General features: G+C 38.5%; 1 protein-coding gene across 3 annotated transcripts in view; it reads left to right on the top strand.

Moving 5' to 3' along the window:
- The window catches only part of TBC1D4 (TBC1 domain family member 4), a 109,009-nt gene that overhangs the window by 54,443 nt on the left and 32,416 nt on the right, over positions 1-22,150 (top strand). For 2 of the 3 annotated variants that reach the window (XM_071741087.1, XM_071741078.1), the window contains exons 2-7: positions 10,621-11,223; positions 12,569-12,658; positions 16,417-16,521; positions 18,454-18,586; positions 20,346-20,437; positions 21,428-21,538. In XM_071741087.1, the coding sequence (XP_071597188.1) occupies positions 10,621-11,223; positions 12,569-12,658; positions 16,417-16,521; positions 18,454-18,586; positions 20,346-20,437; positions 21,428-21,538 (1,134 nt within the window). Of the gene's footprint in view, positions 1-3,891; positions 4,034-10,620; positions 11,224-12,568; positions 12,659-16,416; positions 16,522-18,453; positions 18,587-20,345; positions 20,438-21,427; positions 21,539-22,150 lie in introns of those variants that run through there. The other variant, XM_071741095.1, reaches the window with a different exon arrangement.

Raw genomic sequence — 22,150 nt, 5'->3', positions numbered from 1 at the left:
CTGCATCTAATTCTTTGTGCAGCTAACAAGGAGCTGATGAAATCAGTATTTTTTACATGCAGTGATTGACAAGATTAGACACTGCTGTGACTCCCAGCGAGAGCAGCAATTGGTGTTTTGTGGTGTGCTAGTCCTGCTTCCAGGCATGGCATTCAGTATCCCTCTGTTATCATCAGTCAAAGGGGTGATCCAAGACTTCCATGCTGGAGGAAGTCCAGTTAGGTGGAAGCTCCCTGCTCTGCCCTTCAAGCACCTGAGAATTCAGCATCTGGGTCAATATGGCTTTGAAAGCCTATTTCACTGTTTGTGTTGGGATTGTTTGCTGGTTCTTATCAGGGAAAAGGTAATTGTAGTAATTGTTGCTTAGGCATTTGATACTGTTGCTAGATAATGCAGTTGCTCTTGTGAACTGTGGATTACCAGACAAGCTGGAGCTTGTACAGGTATTTCCAAGGTACTGGAAAAATAATGAGAGTTACTTGGCATGGGTACAGAAGGGGTTTAAAGGCTATTAGATTGCAATATATATATATATATATATGTTTATATATATATATATACACTATTCTTTTTTCTTTTCATGTTGATCACTTGTGTGCATTTGTCTTTCACAGTTTCTTAGTGGATGTCCTTTTGAGAAAAAGTTTTGAACACAGTAGTAATATTTGTGTCTCTGCTGCAGTGTCACCTGTTGCTTGACACTGGTGTTTGTGTCCACCTTTCCATAATCAGAGCCATTTTTAAGGAAAGTCTGTAGTCTGAAAATTCTCAGTACTGCAGTTGAGTTCTGGGAGAATATCAGATAGGCAAATAACTGACTTCTTGGCCTCATGTCACTGAGGAACTTACAGCCTCATTAAGGAGGATAGAAGTTATTGCTGTACCTGGACCAAATATGTAGACATCTGCTACATCTCAGACTGAACAGATTCTATAATTTTTCCCAAATCCCAGAGGGAGTGCTGAATTACTGTAACCATTCACCATCTTTTCCTTCAGTGATAAAAAGCAGTTATTTTAACAAGTTACAAAGGTAGTGGCAACGTGGAAATCAGATGCAGGTGATCGTCAGCCAAATCTGGGTTGATATCCACTTTAGGAGTTGTCGTGGTCTGCCATGTGGGAGTCCTGAAACCCTGATCTCTCAGCTAGGGAAAACCAGACTTTCCAAGGTATTTTTTCACAATGAGTCAACATGATAGTTCATGTGTTTATGTTAAAATCTTTAGAGCTTCTATCTAAAACTAATGAATTAAGAAACTCTTGTCACTTTCTTAAACATGGTGCATGATGTACTTCTTTCAGTCTTAGCACTTACACTTTAAATCTGCTAAAATGAAGTTCACTGTCTTCTGATTAGTATTTGAGAAGTGGGTGGTGACCATAAATGGGCAAAATACTTCAGTGAGTTCTCCAACTGTAGCTAATTTTTTTTTCCTGAAAGGAAATGAATGTAGAAAATGTATTAATTGTTTGGGACTATCCACGTGACAGCCTTATCTTCTCAAGCAAGCCCTTTTAAAAATAGAATATGTGCTAAATATGATGGAATTCTTAAAAAACAACATCTTTAATAAATCTCTTACTATAAAATAAAATAAATTAATTTAAAAATGCAGAGTTTTTTGGAGAAAAATCCTAATTAATATCTGAATTTGCTCTTTCATACTTTGGAAAAACTTGGGTTAAAGCAGTTGTAAAGTTTAAGATGAACTGGTGTCACAAGAGAGGTGTACACTGCTAAATCTTTCACTGAAAACTATGTCCTGAACTTGGAAACAAACTTGAGAGTATTTAGATATGCTCAAAGTACATAACTGGTAGGTGAATTGAAACTTGCTATTCTACATATTCAAAGAACTTATGACCCATAAGATCATATGAACTTATAGAACTTCTGAGCTTGTTATGTTAGCACTGCACTCATACTTTTGTGGGTTGCAAAGTATTCAACAGAGTGAGTGTGAGATATATCTGAGAGGTGGAAAAGTGTGTCTGACTGGCATAAACATGGGAGTGAAATACTGGATGCAAGAACCTTCTTTACATAAATCAATGTTCCTGTTGGGCTATGTCGTCACTTCCGTCACTGAACTTCTTTGTACCACTGTAGAGTGTTTGTAAGTATAAAAAAGGCATCTGTTGTCTGCTCAGGCATCCAAACAATCTTGTAACTCTTACACATTCTTTCCTGCTAAGTAACTTGATCCACCATCTATCACTGTAAGGCTTATCTAAATTTGGATACTTGGCTAAGCAGCATTTGTGTAGCACACAGAAAGTGTTAAGTGATCGATGGGTTTCCAGTAGCAAATTAGGTAATGTGGTGAGTTCTCCAAGTGTAAGCTATGTACTTTTTTTTGAGTTGATCTCCTACTAATTGATCTCCAACTAATTTTTGAGTTGATCTCCTATAAGTTACTTTGTGAACGGAATTTTATTTTATTTTACCTTACTCAACTGAAAGTCTCTCTTTCTTCAGGCTGGTTTAATGGTAGTCTTCAGCTTTGCCTTCAGCAGGATTCTGTGGTCTCCCCAACATATGGCAAAGGGTTAAATTTTAGAATAAAGTAAGTGCATTGCTGGGTAGTAGTTCTTTAGAAATAAATGTAGTTGAGTCCTGACCAGTGACCTGTAAAAAACAGGCAAATAGGAGGAAAACTCTTGTGTCCTGAAAGCAAAACTTTGCTACATGCAGTTCTTGAAGGGATTTATTTCTCATGTTCCTGTTGCTGTAAGCTTTGACTACACCCATGAACCCGTAGGGAACAGCAGAAACATGGAAGCACCAGCTGCCAGGGGTGATAATGTGTTCCAGTTTTTCTGCCACTGGGCTTGTGTTGTGTTAGCCTGGACTTGCAGCAGAATAAATTGGAGTTGATGGCAGGTGCTTATTCCTGCCTGCTGAGAACCCAACTTTGTGTTTTCTAAACTGCATTTTTAGAAGTACAGTAAGTGTAGGTGGGTTATAGAATGCTTAACAATTTGGCTGTTGTTCTTTTCCATTTGTGAGCATTTTTCTTGGCTCCAAATCCTCCTCATGTCTGTAAAACTGAAGATGTTTGGTATTCCTTCAGCACTAAATCAGCCAAGGGAGACAAATTCTTCTGCTCTAGTTTGTAAATATCTGTAGCATAGAAAAAGCCCCCAAACCTCAACAAATTGCTCATTTGACTGCATAAACTGAATCACTCTGAACTGGTCTTTTATCTCTCTATCTTTTTTAATGGTGAAAACAGTTAAATGGAGTACTGACACCAGTATGGAAAGAAGTGTAGATTTAGAAGTGCAACAGGTCCAGATTATCAGTGCTGTACTAACTGGATGGCAGTTAGTACATTTATAGCAGTTAAAATATTTATAGCAGTTAAAGCACTTCTTTTTCCCCTTTCCCACCCTTGTGTCTGGTTTAGAATAGTTACTGGCATCTGCACACTGGCTCGCACTTAGGTGTGTTTTTGTGCAAGATAAGAGCTTCGCCTCGGTGTCAAATGCCTGATACATAGCAGGATGTGATATGTGGCTTATTTTGTCTCTGTTTACGTTTTACTGCTGTGGCTGGGCTCTCCTATCTTGTGGATATGTAACTTAATGCTAACTGAAAGGAGAGCTGTGGCCAATTGCTTCTTATTTTTCCTTCCTAGTTTCTAATCGATAGACGTCAAGTTCTTTCTGTAACTCTCAAAGAACAGGGCGTTGATTTCTGGGCAGTATCCTGTTGCTCTTTTGTTCGTTTTTTTAAATATATACATAGCTAGATCACGAGCAGGACTCATTATTCAAATCCCAGGCAGCGTGGGTGCTTCCAGCCCCGGGTCAGGAAGTGTTTGGCTCTTGAAGCGTAACGGCTGCGGCGCGGAGCTCCCTCTGTGCTGCTGTACCATGAACCGAGCCTGAGGAGATGCTGGGGATCTTTCTGTGCTCCCTCATCCAGGGAATCTCTTCCTGAGACCTTCCCCTTCATGACACCGAAGCTGGGTGACAGTTTTGCTTGGACATGCCCGTGCTTCTGAATTGGATCCCACAGCAGAAGGTACTGATTGCTCCTAAGGTGCGTGTGTGAGGTTGGTTCATCTCTCACCTCTGTGTGTGTTGGAAGGGATCTGACACTGCACCTCGAGTGGTGATGGAGTGAGAGGGGCCCAAGCTTCTTCCTCGCTTTGAAAATGATCTCCTCGCTAGAACTGCTGCCATTAAGTAGCCAGATTTGTTAAGCGTGGTTGTTAGATTAGTACTTCACATTCATGCTAATGTTTATAAGCCTTATGGTATGGAGAGGGCCTTTGCTTTGTTAATAAATTCCAGACTGAAATTTTCCATGTGGAAGCTAGAAACAAAGTAACGAGCTGCAGTTTCTCTGAACAGTGAAATTCCATCCAGCTGTAGAATATACAAGTGAATTCTGTTCTTCTTTGCAATAGCAATAGCACTGAAGTTCTAAGTTTGGGTTAAAATCAGAACACTGATCAGTAATTATTGCAGGATGTGTTTGAACGTTATCCCTGCAGCAAAAAGGGGAACTCCACCTTCGTTTACTGGAGACTGTTGCAAATTAAAAAAGAGTATATTTTTTGAATGCTTCATCTCCTCTCACTGCTATTCAGGAGAGCATGCAGTGTCACCATGGAGATACTCTGCCTGTTCTGGAGTTGTGACAAACTGTTCCAGTGTTATGCTGAAGCATGGATGATTGAGTAGGCTTGATGGCCTCTCTGTTTTTCAACTTCAATATACTGGTGATAAACACCTTGTAACTGAAGTTCTTCTTCAGAGTTTTAAGGCAGAGTTGATAAAGCTGGAATTAATGTTAACAAAAACCTAGTCACATAACATGAGAAGGAATTAATGTTAACAAAAACCTAGTCACATAACATGAGAAGGCATGCAAAGAAAATTTTAATTTGACATTGTTTATTTTCCTGTAGTCCTCTGTTTTCCATCAAGACAGGTAAAAGAACTTGCATTAGTTTTATCAGCTAAGCTGGTATTTCCAACATGAAAATATATTTCTATTTCAAACACAGTGAAGTTTGATGTGTAGTAGAATAGTCCTTGGCAGTACTACTCAAATGCTCTTTGAATAGCATACAATTTATGCACAAGAAAGGTGTTTTCTCTCCATATGACCCTGTTATATTCTAGTCACAAGGGACATAACTGGATGGACCCCATGAACTGCAGAGCTGGTATTAATAAATCTGTCTTCTAGCCAGGGTGAAGTACTGCAGCCCTATTCTGCAATGGCTGGCCAAATGGGTGATGTACTGCAGTAACTCATAAAGTCTGTAACAAACATCGTGGGGTTTGTGGGGTTAAGATGTTGTAATGTGCAAATGGAATAGATTTGGGGACCATTCATGCTGTTATTAGTTTCAGCTTGCCAAAATTCTACTGTCTCTATTAAAAAGAGTTGTGAGAGTATAATATCTATCATGTTTTTTTCTTAATATTCAGATTTGGGTCTTACTGTAGGTGATGCAGAGGTTGGTCAGTGCCTTCTGTTCTAATTTGAGTACAGCTGACCTTGCTTGTTGCATCCCCACCTATTGAATCAGATGTAATTGATTCAAGAGTGATTCATACAATGGTAAGCTACTCAAATATGAATAATAAGAAATTCAGTTTGGTACCCGGGTGAGGTTTTTTTCTTCTCCATAATTAGACTTATTAGATCAATCCAGTTTCCTGGGAGTAAAATATCACCTCTTTAATGTCGTCATTATGAAGCTTCTCTTACTTGCTTCTTAACTCAGTCTTGTATGTTCAATTTTGGTGGTTTGCATTTGTTTTTCTTTTGTTGTTGTTGGTGATTGGTTTGTTGTTTTGCTTTTTTTTCCCCCCTACCTCTTAAACCATGTTTTGGAGAGTTCCTTACACTGAGAAACAGACCTACTACCACAGGTCTTGTTTTGGTACAGGCCCTGAAGAAGGATCTCTGCTCTTCCAAGTTCTCTTGGATCTGTTCAGAGATTCAGGAGTTGCTGCAAGCATTGTTTCAAGGGTCTTAGAGTTCACATGACCGTGTTGTCTCCTGACAGGCCTGTGCAGCCCTTGAAATCCTGGAGCATAGGAAAGCTCTTGCATCCATTTTGTCTGGTATCAATTTATTAATACCTGGCAGAGTTCAGTGTGCCTGTAGCTGTTTAAGCATGAGGTCACTGTTGTATTAGAGAAAGCTTTGTGTTCTGTTCCAACACATTTGGGTAAATACATTGTTTAATCTCTTCATCTGGATAAGATGCCATATCTATCTAGTTCTTCATGAAGCTTGTCAGGATTTTTGTTTGGTTTTCTGAAAATTTTCCATATGTTTGCCTGGTGATGTGTGTGGTCTTGGGTCTTAGCTCCTAAGGACCTTGAAGCTTCTATTCTTCTCTGCTTTTCCTTTTCTCTTCACCACTTGAAGATTTTTAAATTCTGGCATCAATAATACATTATATTGGACAATTAACATTTAGAGTGTCAGTTTACGATGCTTATGTTAATTTGTATAGACTGTGGATATGCTTACCTCTAACAAGTTTGCACTGTCTTATCACTGTGTTGGTTTTAAATATTATTTTTTTGGTAACTGTCTTGTTATGCTTTATGTTGTAGCCTGATACTCCTCAACATTTTAGGGAAATTTTGAGTAATATATATTGGAGAAACACATATATATAGGCATGGCTTGCATTATGCTTCTGATTTCTCTTTCTGGTTTGTGAACAATCACAGCACCACTGGCTCCTACCTTTCTGTCTGAGGAGGTCTCTGCAACTCCTTTTGGGGTGTAGTCATTATCATCTTCTCTACCCAGTAATATTTGGAAAAAAAGTTATAGGTCTCTAGACCATGGGACCTGGGAAAGAAAAAGCATGGGAAAATTAACTTTTTGCACTGTCTTGTCACTGACACCACTGGGTTTCTTTGGGCTGGAAGTGAGCTTGAAGAGAAATATTCTGCATACGCTAAATAGATTACATCTTTAAATATTTTACAGTTTTATTTGCTTTATATATACGTGGGTTCTGCAAAACTGTGTGATAACTCATTTGACCTTTCTTCTTTGCTCTACTGAAACAGCTGGTAGTATGTATGTCCAGGAAGATTTATGGTGGCCCTGTGGGTTTCAGGGATAAGAATCCCACTTCTCCCCTTTGGCTGCTTAGTTTCATGAGACTGCTACAGGGAAATACTAGAACTTGGATACACTTTAAGTTTTGAATGTTTTAGGAGTCTGTCTTGGTATCAATAAACTGTTTTCTAAAAATACTTAAGTAGTTTCACCCTGCTAATTCAGTACTTTTAAATCACCTTTCGGTTTACTATCTTGTCTAACCTTGCCCTGCAATTTCAACATATCAGCTAATAACCTAATATCCAAATAAAAAAACGTTACACAACTTCAATGGCAAAACTAGGGCTTCTTGATATACAGAGGAACAAAATGTTAAAAACCAATAACATTTGCCAAAGAAATGTGTAAGAAGCCACACTGGTGTGGTTGCTGTGCTTGACAATTGTGTAACTTTCCCTGTACTTTGCATTTCATGAAAATGTAGATGCAAACTCCTGTTTAAACTCCACTTGATCCCAGTTAAGGTTTTATGTCCAAAGACAAAACATGAAACAATAATACTGTAATCTGATCAAGTACCTCTCGGATGGCAGTGGCTCTTGATTCTTGGTAGGGTAGTATAGCCCTAGAACTGAAGAGGATCAGGTCTAACAGTTTAGGCTGGCACATAATGAATCATTTGGCACATTGTCATCACTATACAGTTACTCCTGTACACTAAAGACTAATAGTAATATTAGTATCTCTCTTGTACCTTCTGCTTGAAGCAGTTTTTCACACTGTACTATCTTCAGTATCCATGAAACAACCAATGAGAATGTGGAGCTGGTTCTAGGTTGTCTGACACATATTTCTTATCCATTGTGGTGTCTCTGTATTACATGGTTTTCCTCTTCATTTGTGTATAAGAAAAATATTCATAACTACGGAGATTAAATGGGTCTAAATATTTCACCTTGATACATCACTTTAATTCTGGGGATAGGAAGTAAAATGGGAAAAAAGTGAACACTGATGAGGGTGCACACTAAAAAATAACTTATTAGCTTGTAAAAAAGGTTATCTAAATAAAGGAGGGAATAAAGACTGGTATGAAACTTCTGTTCTAATATTAGGATCCCTCTATGCTGAAAGGAAAATATTGTAGCAGTAAATACGGTAGGTACCAGATGTAGAACAAAAAGCTACAGAGGGAGCAGGGATTGTGAAACAGAATTGTGACTGAAGTAGTAGTGACTGGTACATCTGGAAAAGATGGAAATAAAAAGCAAGTGATAAATAGCAGGATGGTAAGGTGGTTTTAAAAATAGAATTGCTTAGAAGTCTGTATGTGTACTTGTGGAGGAGATTTCTGAGAGAGGAGGAAATGGATGGGGAATCCTGTTGTATTTGTAGTTGGTAGTGTCTTATCCCCAGACTGGACATTTGCTGGTGGGGGAGGTGAGGGGGAAGGATGTGTTAGGAGTCTATTGTGTATTATTGCAAAGACTTCAGAATTTCTTCTCCAGTCTTTTATCTCAGAAGAGCTGAACTAGTGATGCAACCCAGTTATTGGAGTGGAAGTGATGGTGCACTTCTTAAAAATCCAAAATGCCAATTAAGCAGCTGACATTGTTTATTCTAGTTGACTGCCTGTACACTTTATGCACTTTGAGTAGGATTATTATTTGTCACTGTGCTTGATATAGCAATATAGCTGAATTGTGGTGTAGTAAATTCTTCATTTTAAAAAGGGAAATGTAAATTAAAGCACTGCTAGTTTGTGAATTTTGCTAAAATAGAGGACTAAGGGATTTAAACTCTAGACTTTCTTTAAGCACGGACCATAGAAAGAGTAAGAGGACTGATCAGCAGAAGAGCAGCTGCATCTTAGGGTATTAACTGGTAATGTACCCAGGGACAATGTCCACGTCCAGCTCAGCTGGCTTGCCCTAGGAGGAAGCACAACTTGGGCAATGGTAAAGCAGCCTGGTAGTGAGAATGAGTGAAAATTAAATACGTTTTAATGTCTGTATCAAATGAAGACTCCAGCGTTTAGCCTTACTGAAAATTGAGATGATGATGGCATCTATAGGGATGGAAGCCAAAAGGTCAGTAGATCATAGGGTGGTTGAACTTCATTTTGCAATAACTGAACTGGAAGCAGATTTCAGGTCAACGTCCAATGGATGAGGAGAATGTAATAGGAGATGGGAATTTAGAGGAGGTAGTTTTCCACTGTGACTTGCAAAAGTACTGGGATACAAAATTACTGCCTCATTAGCAAGTTTCAACTGGTATCATGTGACTGCAAAAAAAGATACTTCATCCAGAATGTTTTATTTACTAAGGCGTAACTTCGGAGTTTGTTTTTAATAGAAAAAATACTTGGGAACAAATTATCAAATATTATAGATATGGTGGCAAGTTTTATTGAATATAAAAGCTGCTGATTGATTGCATTGAATTAGGCAACTGAGAACAGATTTATCTTACGAAAAAAATCAGATACTCTCTCTTGGTCCCATTGTTGCTAGTAACAGCTCCAAGGCATGTAATGTGATGCCATATTTGTTACCTTTCCAGAGATGGTGAGACCTGTTGAGAAAGAATTGGTTAAGCAGAAGTAGGTACTGTCAAAAGAGCAACTAGAATCACTCTGATCTGTGGTCAGGAGCGTTGGACAAGTCCTTGTTTTCTTTAGTGAAGGCAAAATGAAAAAGGACCTTTCACACTAGATATGTTGCTGCCGAAGGCAGACATCTCCTGAGGATAGTTGGGATAAAATGGAAGAAGAACCAGATGGCCTGGAAAGACTGGGTAATACATGGATAAAGTCCAGAGATTTTGCTGGAAATGTGTAATATGGCCTTCTAGGGTATGGTAGGGATCTGTAGGTAAGCGTGATGGGAGAGGAAGAGAGATTTGGGTGTGCATGGTGACTGAGGGAGCAGGGAAATGTGACTTTAAAGTAAGCTGTGCCAGAGGATGGATGGGGTGAAGTTTTTGTGGTAGAACATAAAGGAGAGCTAATGCAATTGTACATGGTACTTCAGTAAAATCTCCATACTCTTCCTGTCTCTGTTCCAAGACTGTCAGTTGAAACTGATGGGGAATGCTGGTCTCTCTTTCACAAAACAGTTTCCACAGCTGTCCTAAGAATGAGTGTCTAGGTCTGCAAAATAATGGAACAGTGCTGCCCCTATGCAAAATACATCATCAAGGAATGCTGATGTGGGAAGAAGGAGCTACAGAGAAGGCAGTCTCAGAACAAACAGAAAAAAAAAGTGTGAACATTTGTTAGTAGACCTTCTGGTAATTTAAAACTCGTGTTCTGAAACAGGTTACAGTAAAAACAAATTGAAATTATATACCAGAAATTATTAGCTTTGTTTCCACTGCATAAATTTTCTATTCAGAATTTAGAATTTACTATTTTTATATTGCCAGCCAAGAAGCTCATGGCACTTCACTGGAGAAATATGTTGTGTGAATACTTCACTTCAGCATATGTTTGACATATCGCTGTCTGCGTTTTCTCATTTGTGGCTACTAACAGACCTTTCAAACTGTTGCTTTAGGTTCCTGATGTCATCAGCAGCATAAGACAAGTCTCCAAAGCAGCACTAAAAGAAGATGCCAAACCAAGTAAGGACAATGAAGATGCCTTCTATGACTCTCAAAAGTTTGAGGTCTTGTACTGTGGGAAGGTGATGGTGGCTCACAAGAAAGCTCCATCCACACTAATTGATGATTGCATTGAAAAATTCAGCCTTCATGAGCGCCAGCGCCTGAAACTGTTAAACGAGCAGCGGAACAACGAGTCCAGTTTGGACTTAACCCTGTGTGAAGGAAACGTGCCAGCTTCTCCAATAGACAGCCCATTTGAAGAGCTGGACTGCCCAAATAACACCACAGGGCATCATGCAATGTTTACAGTTGGCAGCCAGAGCAACTTGACCAACCTGGCCAGCACTCGTGGCTCCTTTCCAGAACGAATTTTAGAGGACTCTGGTTTTGACGAGCAACAAGAGTTTCGCTCCCGGTGCAGCAGTGTCACTGCAGTTATGCAAAGAAAAGTTCATGACACTAACCTGAAAATACAGTCACGCAGAAGACATGCAAGTGCACCCAGTCATGTTCAGCCCTCGGATTCGGAGAAGAACAGGACAATGTTGTTCCAGGTTTGTGGTGGGATGAGCAATTTCTCGTTGGTTTTGCAGCGTATCTTGCGCTGTGCAGTTTGATTGAAGCTGGGGCAAGTTTTGCAGGATAAGTAGTGTGAGTCCAGTATGGTTTCATGATTTGTTCATAAATATTTATGTATCTGTTCATAAATGATTGGAACACAAGTAGCAGTGAGGTGTCTTAAGGAAGTCACCTTAGCTCATGAGCTCAGGCAAATTTTAAGAAAAAGGAATTATTTAAGGAGTACTTAGTTATTCTAGGAAAATCGTTATTTTTTGTGCAGTTCTGATCCATCTGTGTTGGTGAGATTTAGGACATAGCTGGAAAAAGTGAGTATACTTTCAAAAATAGAATCGATTAAGACTTTCAAGTGAAACATCCTATTTTTTTTCAATACAATTAAAAGAAACTCACAACTTCACCCGAGGCTTTCAGAGCCTTATGTTTGAGCCAGCCTCTTCTTGATAACTTGTTCTGATGTTCAGTTTGTCTTTCCCTGGTGGGTATTCAGATGTCTGTGCACTGAAGGCTTCTTCCCTCGGACCTCCTGGTTATTTCTTCTTTTGCCTGAAGTGCATTTGACATCTTCAGAGGCTGTGTTGAGAAAACAAAAGGACACTTAAAGGAGGTGACCCATAAAAGAAAAGTTCTTTGGACCTTAAAATAACAGAGGGCAAAACGCCTGGGCTTTAAAGATCATTCTTGCCTTTTATTCTCTTGGGGAAATGCTAACTCAAGTGAGAATACATTGCCCTTTAGAAAGCCACGGCCATCACTAGTAATGAAAAGGATTTATCTGAGAAACTCCCCAAGCCCTATGGAATAAGTTTCATAGGCTTGAGAAGCAGTTTGGAAAAAAACTGCTTGAAAAGATAGCTTGCTGCAAAACAAGCTATAGAATTATTACAAAACCAAAAAGTATCACCTTAAGATCAACATAGTTTATCAGCTGACCTACAGCATACTTTAAAAAGAATTAATCCACAAATTCTGGGTTTTGTTGCAGCTGTTAATTTAGTCACATTTTTTCCTGAAGGTTTTAGTATTGTCCATCAGGCATGTGATCTTTGGACCAAAATAATTCAAAAAGAAAAGGGAGGGGAAAAAAGCTGTTTTCTTCCCAAGTCTTTTTCCTATTCAACTGAGTGTATTGTTCTTGCTGAAATATTCTTGCTCAATATAGTCTGAATTATGGCACCCTTGTTCCTTCTGAGTAAGCTGTTGTGTTGAAGGTACTGTGTGTTGAACCAGAAAGGGCTAGATTGTGACATTTTTGTTGCCATTAATTTGTGTCTCTAAGACACAAAAAGACATAAACTAAACTTATATCCTTTCCCCTAGGTTGGAAGGTTTGAAGTTAACCTCATCAGTCCAGACACCAAATCTGTTGTGCTTGAAAAGAATTTTAAAGACATCTCCTCATGTTCTCAGGTAAGCATTAATAAGAAGCAATGTGTAGATCATCAGAAGAAAAAGAATTTACTTTTTCTCCAGTTGGATTGTCCTTCTGTTCTATAGGCAGCAGAAAAAAAGAAGTACTGTGTTCTTTTTCAGCATTCTGTGCTGATTTCCTCTATTCAGTCTCAAAAGCCATTGTTTAACAGTTTATCCTATCTAAAGTACCACGAATAAAAATAAATTTCTGATTTACTCCATTAGCTCCTTAATTTAAAAAAAAAAAAAAAAAGGGGGGGAAAAAAAAAGGGCATGGGGGGATTTTGCTGTAGTTTTGCTGATTGTGACTGTGTATACAAATCCTGGATGAAGTTTGAAGCATTGATTTCTTTGGGGAGTACATCTGAAGAAATTGGATATTAAACTGATTGCTTCATGAAGACTTGCAGCAGACTTGAAGTACTGATTTGCCATTACAGGGGTGACAGCTGTTACTCAGATCAGGGCTTTCATTCATCTGGCAGCACTTGCAAGTAGATCTTGCAGAAAAATAGTTCAATGTCATTCCCAAAGAGCTTAAGTTCAGAAAAGATGAGTGCAAAATAACAAGGCTGAGTTGCGGTAGTGGCAACTTTGATCATTGATCAGAAAACAAAGCATAAACTGTTCTGCTTTGGGACAACACTGGGAATAACTTTGGAAGTAGCTTAATATCCATTTAGAATGCTCTGAGTGTGCTTTCTCTGAGGAACTAAGCTCATGAAAGCCTCTGCAGTGAAAGGAGGAGAGGATCAGATCAGCCCTCCAGAAGAACAGGAGTTTGCTTGTGTCATTTCTTCTAGAAAATATGATGATAGCTGAGCCTAGCTATGTCTAGTAACAAATAAATGTGTCATCTAAGGTTAAATGCCAGGGATGAGGGCCTCACATTCTATCTTGGTTTTGTTCAGCACCTATTACTTCTGGCACGTATTGTTTTATTACTTGTCCTTCACTATGCACATGCATCATTTCAGTCCTCCTTAAACATTGATATTGTAGTTTAAAGTAAATTTCCTGGCATGCTCTAAACCTGTATTTCATCCCCAAGTGAATTTTTTCATTTGAATGTTAATATCAAATCTTCTTTTGCATGACTTTACTACCATTGCTAATACAAATTAAGACCTGGTTAATACTTGTAACTCTGGTGTGGTCTTGAGCTACCCACTCAGGGTCTAGGCCTTTAAGTCAAGTCTGCTGTTTAACTAAAATTTGTATCGCTCTTGGTAGAGAAAAAAAGAAAAGGAAAATATAAAATGGATCAGTATAATCAAGCAATCATATTAATACCTTCATAATAAAAATCAAATTGTTTCTTGAAGCAATGGTATGGAAAGGAAAATTTGCAGACAGCTTGAGTCTTCTCCTACTTTGTGGGTGTACTGAGCTGAGTAAAAGTGACATTCAGCTCCATGAACTGTGCTCCTGGGTTGCATGTATATACTGTAACAGACAAACTAAACAGGCCTAAGCAGGGACAATGTTTATTCTGCTGACTTCAGAGCCTGGTGGAGACCAGCAAGACCATGACAGACCTTCAAGAACGAGTTTTCCTTCAGTAAAATACTGTGTACAGAAAACAGTGTTGAGTGATGCTGTGTGTTGGGCTTTGGATGTGGAGTTTTTCACTCCTCCTCTTCACTTTCATTTAAAGCAAAGCTTTTGTTATTTTGCATGCTTGCATAACTCAAACAGGCACTAACAATACTGTGGAGTGTTTGGTTGTTGAGGTTTTTTTTTAATGCAAAACTGATACTTTAGGGAAGCTGGGTGTTTTTTCTGTGTCCAATAGAAACGAAACATTAACATGAAACATTAATTTCTTTGGATTTGGTTGCATAAACCTCATCAGTGCTACTTGTAAGAACCCAGTGCTAGCCACAGGGCTTCTCTGTTGTGGATTTATAGAGTAGTGATTTACTGCATATTGTGAGACTGCAGCTTAGGAATGTTTGCTCATTTAAGCTTTACAAACAATGAAAAGGAGGTGTTCTCTTCAGTTTTTATTCTGGATACTTTTAGTCTGGCCTAACAAGGGTGCTTTTATTCTGTAGTTTAATTGTGGTTGATCTGCTGCATTCAATAAATTATCTGCAGCCCATATAATTGTCAAAACAGCAAATACAATTGATGCTAAACCCTTGTGCGCGCCATCTAAGCTCAGGTGTCAGACAACCATAGAAGTTTTCTTGTTGCAGCATTGCTGACCTAGAAGGAACCCAGTACAACAACTCTGCTATTTTGGCATGACAGGTGTGGCCACCCTCTTAAGGAAATGTGGTGGAGGTAGTGTTAATTGAGGAATGTACTGTGCTATTTATGCTTCAGTGGTGCAAGTGTCACGGCCATTCACCCCCCCCCACACACACACAAATGTTCTCTGGCGGAGATTGAGAAATCAAACAGCAGCAGACTTGTTCAGACACTGTTAGCTGTGAGAGAAATGGCATCTCACTGAACCACCTTAAGTAAACAGGGTGTCCTTGCAAAACACAGGGCAACATTTCGCTGTTAAATATATCCACATATGTGTATACATCTGTTCCTTTTTAATTTATGCTTTTGAAGTCTTTGTGTGTCTCAGGAAAATGGGTTCAATTAAGTCAGGATCAATGTGAACTCTGTGGTACTGGATTAAGGGTCAGGCTTGATGATCTCAGAGGTCCTTTCCAACCTGGCTGATTCTGTGGTTCTGTGATTCCATGGTAAATGAATGTCATTTGTGCCATCTTAGGTGTCATCTGTACCTTTGTTAAGTTTAGCTTAAGTAGTACAAAGGTAACTTACAGGTTTTTGTTTCTAAAAACTGCAGCATGTAGTTACAATATGTTCAATCTGTCACATAGTGCATTACCAATTTTATCTAGAGTGTTTTCTGTAGTGACTACTGTAGTGACAAACAAGTTGTTTTGCCTCATCCTCCCATTTTCTAAGATGCAGGTATTTTCTTTGGAAGTGGATCCAAACAACAGATTTCTGCTCTTTGTTGTATTTGAACTTGCAGGATTAGGCTTTCTTTTGGAGAAAATTTACTATTACCGTACTCAGATGATAAAAACATTGGCAAAAGCTTTAACAATAGTGAGTCATGTTCTGTGAACTGAGACTGGAAATACACTGTTTCTTAGGAAGCAGCTTTCTTTGATCTTCTCAATGCTGTTTCTAGCAAGGCAGTGCTCCCTGTCAAGCAGCTAGACTGGAATCTTGCAAGAAAGCATCAGTAGTAAGTCATGAAACTTCTAGTATGTAACTCGGTCTCAAAGAATTTAAGTTTGGTTGGAATTCTGCATGTCACCACTCATTCATTCTCTGATCTTTTTGCTGTAGTCCAAACTTGTATTACACAACAAAGCGAAGGTCTGTTGCTACTTTGATGCTACTCCTGTGTTTTAACGTGGGCTTATTACATCAAGTTTTCCCTGCAGAGGCAATTTCAAATAAAAGCTAGGGCTCTCTTCTTTGATTCCCTGAAATTTTTCTAATGGATGAAATTCAGATCCAGATTCATGTCTCTTACTGTGTAACTGTTATTTTTCTGTGTAAAGAGCTGTATTTAATCTTTAAATGCAAAAAAGCAATTAAAAATATAACTACTGTAGTTGTAAAATAAATCATTAGGAGTATGCATAGACAGTTTCTCAGTTTTTTTATGTTGGCGAGTGTAGGAATCTGGTAACTATTTTTAGGATCACTCTGGAAACTAAACTTGTTTATAACATATTCCATTAATGCTGGTTTTAAAACTCTTTTAGGGCATTAAACACGTTGATCACTTTGGCTTCATTTGCCGGGAATCTGTTGAACCTGGGCTAAACCAGTATATTTGCTATGTGTTCCAGTGTGCAAATGAGTCTCTGGTAAGTATTAAAGATCCTAACCTTCCACTGGAAAATTTCTAGGCATTTCCTGAACCATGGGGGGTGTTACTCTGCTATGTCATCTGAGCCTCAGTGGTCACATCTTCTCAGGTTTGAGGCCTCAGCTGTGAATATGAAAACATGCAATAGGAAATACATTATTTGCAAATACAACCGTATCCTGGTACTCTGGTGATGCATCTGGATGGATAAGTTCACACATGCAGACTGAGTTTATTTGAGCCTTATATTTGCATTTAACTCTTGGATTTCTGATCCAAGAGCTCTGAGACACTTGGTTCCTTCCCCCTTAAACATGCAATTATAGATATTGAATTGGTAACAAAGATGATAAGAAAAACGCAAACATACTTTCTAGGGTAGGGTTTAAACTACTGGCCTGATCCTGCACATATCTGTAGTCTGCATGTAGCTTTAGCATTTTCCCTATACTCTGTTTTGCTCTTCAGGAGAAGAAAGTAGCAGCATCTGATCAGAGCAGTAGAAAGCCATGAGTGGATATCTGTAACTGTAAAAAAAGTGCTTTGGACATTTGATCAATTAACTGAAGCTGTAGGTGCCAGTGATTTGCTGAAACCTAGCTACAGTTTGTACTACACTTCCTTTGTAGTCATAATCCATGTGTTCAGCATTGTTCTGTGGATCTTCCATGCAAGAGACATTTTTGCCAATTTGTAAAAATGATCAATCTGTGTTGCAAGATGGATATTCATCCTTCAGTGCCCTGCTTTATTGCTGAGACAGCACCCAGAAGATACTGGTAGAGCTTAAAATTCTGGAGTTTTATAAATAAAACCTAAATATATCAGGACACAAAGTAATTAAAATTTTACGTTCTGATGCCCCCTTCCCTTTCTTTTTCCCAAGTGACAGACCCTCAAAAAAGTCAGTGTGTTTCCAATGCTAGGCTGCATGATTTCTCAAATATTTCAGCTTCCTGGTTATTAGAAAAGTGACAAGTAAGAGCAAGGACCTGATTCTGAAGTACAAGACTGTTCTCCTTCCTAAGATTATCCTCAATCTGTTGTCTCCTACTTTCTCTACTAATGCAAAGACTCACGGGCACAGCTTCTAATGAATGTTGTGTACCCCTAAAATACAGAGAGGGGAACCCCAAGTGCTTTGTATTTAAGGCCAGGGAGTGTATTTGAATGAGCGTGAAGAAACACTGTCACTCTGACCTTGCTTACACAAAAGCTGAGCTTCTCCAGTGCTGGTGTGTGGGACCATAGGTACCTCTGTGTTTGTGGCAGTGGCAGAGGAAAGATCAGGGCAGACTGCAAGGCAGGATGGCACTACTTATCTTTATCAGCTGGAGATTGTAACAAAGCTAGGTGCCAGTCAAGTAGCCTGGAGAAAAGTGAAATGCTGTCTGCCAGCAGGATGTGTCTGTTGGGTTTTGTTCTAAAATGGTACAGCAGTGGGAGGAAAATTGTTGAGAGGGAAGCATGTGAAGTTTACAGGGGAAATGTGAAGCTATAGGGAAAAGAAATTAATGGTTTTTATTTATCCAGCATATAATCAAGCCAAAAATTCTCGCTTGTGGCTTCATAAAACAGTGGCTGCATGCCCAGTAAGCTCAAGTAACTGAAGCTAAGATATTCAAAATTACACTTTCTGGCTGAAATTGAACACAGTGAGACAGAAAAGAGAAAACCTGGGAATACAGGCTTTAGCTCTTCAGAAGAAGGCAAATAGTTTTGGATTTTTGTTGGTTTTTTTGTGATGTTTTTTTGGTTTTGTTTTTGGTGGGTTTTTGTCGTGGTTTTTGGGTTTTGTTGTGCTTTTTTTTTTTTTTTTTTTTTTTTCCAGATGTAAAGCACCTATCTATGAGGTGATTTATAAATCTAATTTGACGTATATGACATACATTTTTGTTTATATATTGTCTTTTGCCTCCCTCCCTCTTAGGTTGATGAAGTAATGCTTACCCTGAAACAAGCCTTTAGCACTGCTGCAGCTCTGCAAAATGCCAAGACACAGATTAAACTTTGTGAGGCCTGCCCTATGCATTCATTGCACAAACTTTGTGAAAGAATTGAAGGTAGTAGCTGAGTTTATTTTCTAATTGTATATTTCTGATTATTCTAGAAGACAATATGTCAGTTAATTTTAGTTATTCCAACCATGCACTTTCAACTTGTACAGTGTAAGAGCAGAGGGAAAAGCATCCCAGTAAGCAGTTCTCACCATCACTTTGCAGTATCTGTAAGCATGTGTGATAGCAGAATGTTATCACAACTAAATGTAGTATAGCTTGCATTATAAATACATACTTTTTCATCATTGTACCTCTCTTAAATATGAAACATAGCAGAAAAACTTACCAGTTCATCTTCTGTCTTTTTTGTTTGTTTTTTTCTGGAGATGCATGCTTGTAGCAAATGTGAAAAAAAAAAAAAGATAGCTGTGGTCAAAAAGAATCTTACCTTCTCATGTGTATGTTCTTTCCTGTGTAGTGTTATTTTTTCCTTCTATATGTTTATTCTCTTGCACACTTCAAACCTAATTATATTGTGGGAAATAAATTAGGAGATTAACATATAATATAGAAAGTTAAGACTACCTGGCTTCAAATATGAATATACAAACATTTGTAGTTTCTCTGGGGGTGAGATATTCCAGAGCACATGCAAAAAATCTTATACATGATTTTTTTTTTTCAATTTAGTATTAGAATCCCGTTTGTATAGTTACTCCACCAAGTGTCCTTTGAAAGTGTTACATGCAAAAAAACCACAGTCTGGTGTCCTCTGGTCTGGTGATGATGGTGCTGATAATTGCCAGTTCTCCCATTCACTAGAAGTCATTATTGCCACTTACCTCCCTCTGGTGGATGAAAAGCAAAGCATAAAATCTTAGTGGAGTGAAATTCTCTCAGGTTGTGACTGGTATTTTTTGGGTTTACAACAGATAGTCAGAAGTGGTAAAACTTAAATGGGAAAGTCTTCTGTCAATAAAAAGCTATAGAGGCTGCTGTATTAGTCAGTGTAACTGTCTCGAATATATATACTTGCAAGCCTGGGATAAGTGTCCAGTGTCAAATAAAATCAATTCTAGAGTAACAACTTGAGTCCTAGAATAGTTGATTCATAAGCTTTGTATTTAAAGACTGAGTTATTTTAGTGTCCTTTTATTTGCATCTGTCTTTCTTTAGTATCTAGAATCTAACTGTAGTAAAACCCAGAGCTTCTTTATGTCTTTGGAAAATCTTGTGCTGGTTTGATTCCAGTTCTCTATGAATGATACCTACTATGGATGGAAAAACCATGTATGTTCATCTGATCCAGGAGATTTGTTTTCCGCACAGTTTTTGTAACTCCCTAGAATAAGCTCTTTGAGCAAATATGTGCTCTACTGAATGTCAGCAATTCTTTATTCTTAAGCTCTAAAGCTGCCCTTGTTTATAAAAGTATCTTCAGTTCTCTGGTATGACCTGTACCCTAACCTTTTCCTGTGTAGAAATGCATCTAAACTTTTCCAAGTATCTGAAAACTTCTGAGTATCTCATGCATTTGCGTATTTTTCCATTTATATTTCTGATCTCTTTCTCTCTTCCATACAGTTGTCAAACTTCCGTGTTAGTGATCTCTTGGTACTGTGACAAAAGGCATGGATAGGAAACCATGTGGTTAGCAAAGCCTGGAGTATTTATATCGTGGATACTGCAGATACAGAACTGTGATATGTTAAACTTGTATAAACTCAGATGCAGGCTTATTTTCTATTATAATTGTTTTCTCAAAAGCTTCTGAGAGATCGTCTGAGAATCTGGAAGCTTTAACATTCCTTTCTTGTCTCAGGACTCTATCCACCAAGAGCCAAACTTGTGATTCAGAGACATCTGTCATCCCTAACTGATAACGAGCAAGCGGACATTTTTGAACGTGTTCAGGTAATATCGTAGAAGCTGTTGTCTCAAATTTGAAAAAGACCATGATGAGATGGACGAGACATTTTTTTCATTTGATTAAGTTTGTTTTGTTATGCACTTGAATTTCTTATCTTTCCATCAAACATCATACTTAAATAGCATGTTCCAGTATAACCTCATGCATTCGCTGCTATCAGATAAGTCTCGGTTCCCAAGTCTGCTGAGGTGCTCTCTGTTCATACTTTTATTTTTTGGTATTTTTTTCTGAGCTTAGTTCTTCACATAAAAATGCATTACTAGAAAGTGCTGTGGGAATTAGCTGAGAGCAGGTGAGATATGTAGGTACAAAAGAGGTGGTTGGTATTTGTGGAAAGTATCTTTTGACTTATTCTGAAGCAAGAGGTGTAAGCAAGTGTACTGAGCAGATGAAGTATACAGCCATTTGGGCTTCCAAAGGCTGCACTCCTCTCTAGCTGCCTGAAGCAGGGAACACCTGTTTGGTTTTTTAGCTTATACAGTGGCAGACAACCTTAAAACAAAACATACAGGCTTAAGGCTCCCTCCTCTCCACAGCCTATAATAGAGATATGCAGGTACAAAAGAGGTGGTTGGTATTTGTGGAAAGTATCTTTTGACTTATTCTGAAGCAAGAGGTGTAAGCAAGTGTACTGAGCAGATGAAGTATACAGTCATTTGGGCTTCTAAAGGCTGCATTCCTCTCTAGCTGCCTGAAGCAGGGAACACCTGTTTGGTTTTTTAGCTTGTACCTTAGAAAACAAAACACACAGGCTTAAGGCTCCCTCCTCTCCACAGCCTATAACAGTTTCCACATGGAAGGTTTTTGAGTTGTGAAGGCACACAAACAGAAATGCAGTTTGATGCACTAATAAGCACACGCTGGCTCTCAGCAAACCAGTATATTAACTTCATAGAATATGCACGTATAGAGGGAAAAAAAAAAGCAAATCATGACTTGAAAAACAACTTTCTTTTCTTTGCTATTACTTACAGAAAATGAAGCCTGACAGTGACCAGGAAGAAAATGAACTCGTGATCTTACATTTACGCCAGCTCTGTGAGACTAAGCAGAAAACACACATTCACATTGGTGAAGCACCATCGGTAAAGCTTGGGTTTATGTTATTCCCCTCCCTTCTCCCACCCTATTCAAATGCAGCCTTAAATACTAGCAGGGCCACTGCTAGAGTTCATCAGTGATAGCTGAAAGCTGGGTAGTGTAATTAAGAGAGGACTGAGAAAGAGAAGTAATTTGATTTGATTTACAGGGGTGTATGTGGGCCTTCTTGTTAATTTTTGGGTAGCAGCAAAGGAGGGAAGAAAAGCAACCATTATTTTTAGGCCTGGATTTCATTACAGTGTGAGAAGACCTTTTCTGTCTTTTTCCTTCTTCCCTGATCCCCATTCACAAACAGTCATTTCTAGGGGAAATAGCTAGGAAGGAGGGCACTGGTTTCAGTTTAAACTACAAACTTACCTAGCAAAGGAAGTGGGTAACAGTGTTAATAAAATCATACGCTTTTAAAAGATAGTCCTTAGGGATGAGGTATGCCTTTAATGGCCTTTTTTGTGAGTTGTTTGGGTTTGTGGGCTGGTTTTTTTTGTTTGTTTATTTGTTTCTGTGGTTTTTGTTTGTTTTTTTCTTTAATAAAGGCCAAGGGTATGTTGTTTATTATGTAACTTCATTCAGCTCTAGTCTTTGGAGGTCTGCAGTTG

The sequence above is a fragment of the Heliangelus exortis genome, chromosome 1, assembly GCF_036169615.1.
Source record: "Heliangelus exortis chromosome 1, bHelExo1.hap1, whole genome shotgun sequence".
Lineage (NCBI taxonomy): Eukaryota > Metazoa > Chordata > Aves > Apodiformes > Trochilidae > Heliangelus > Heliangelus exortis.
This window is presented reverse-complemented; position numbering and strand designations above follow the sequence as displayed.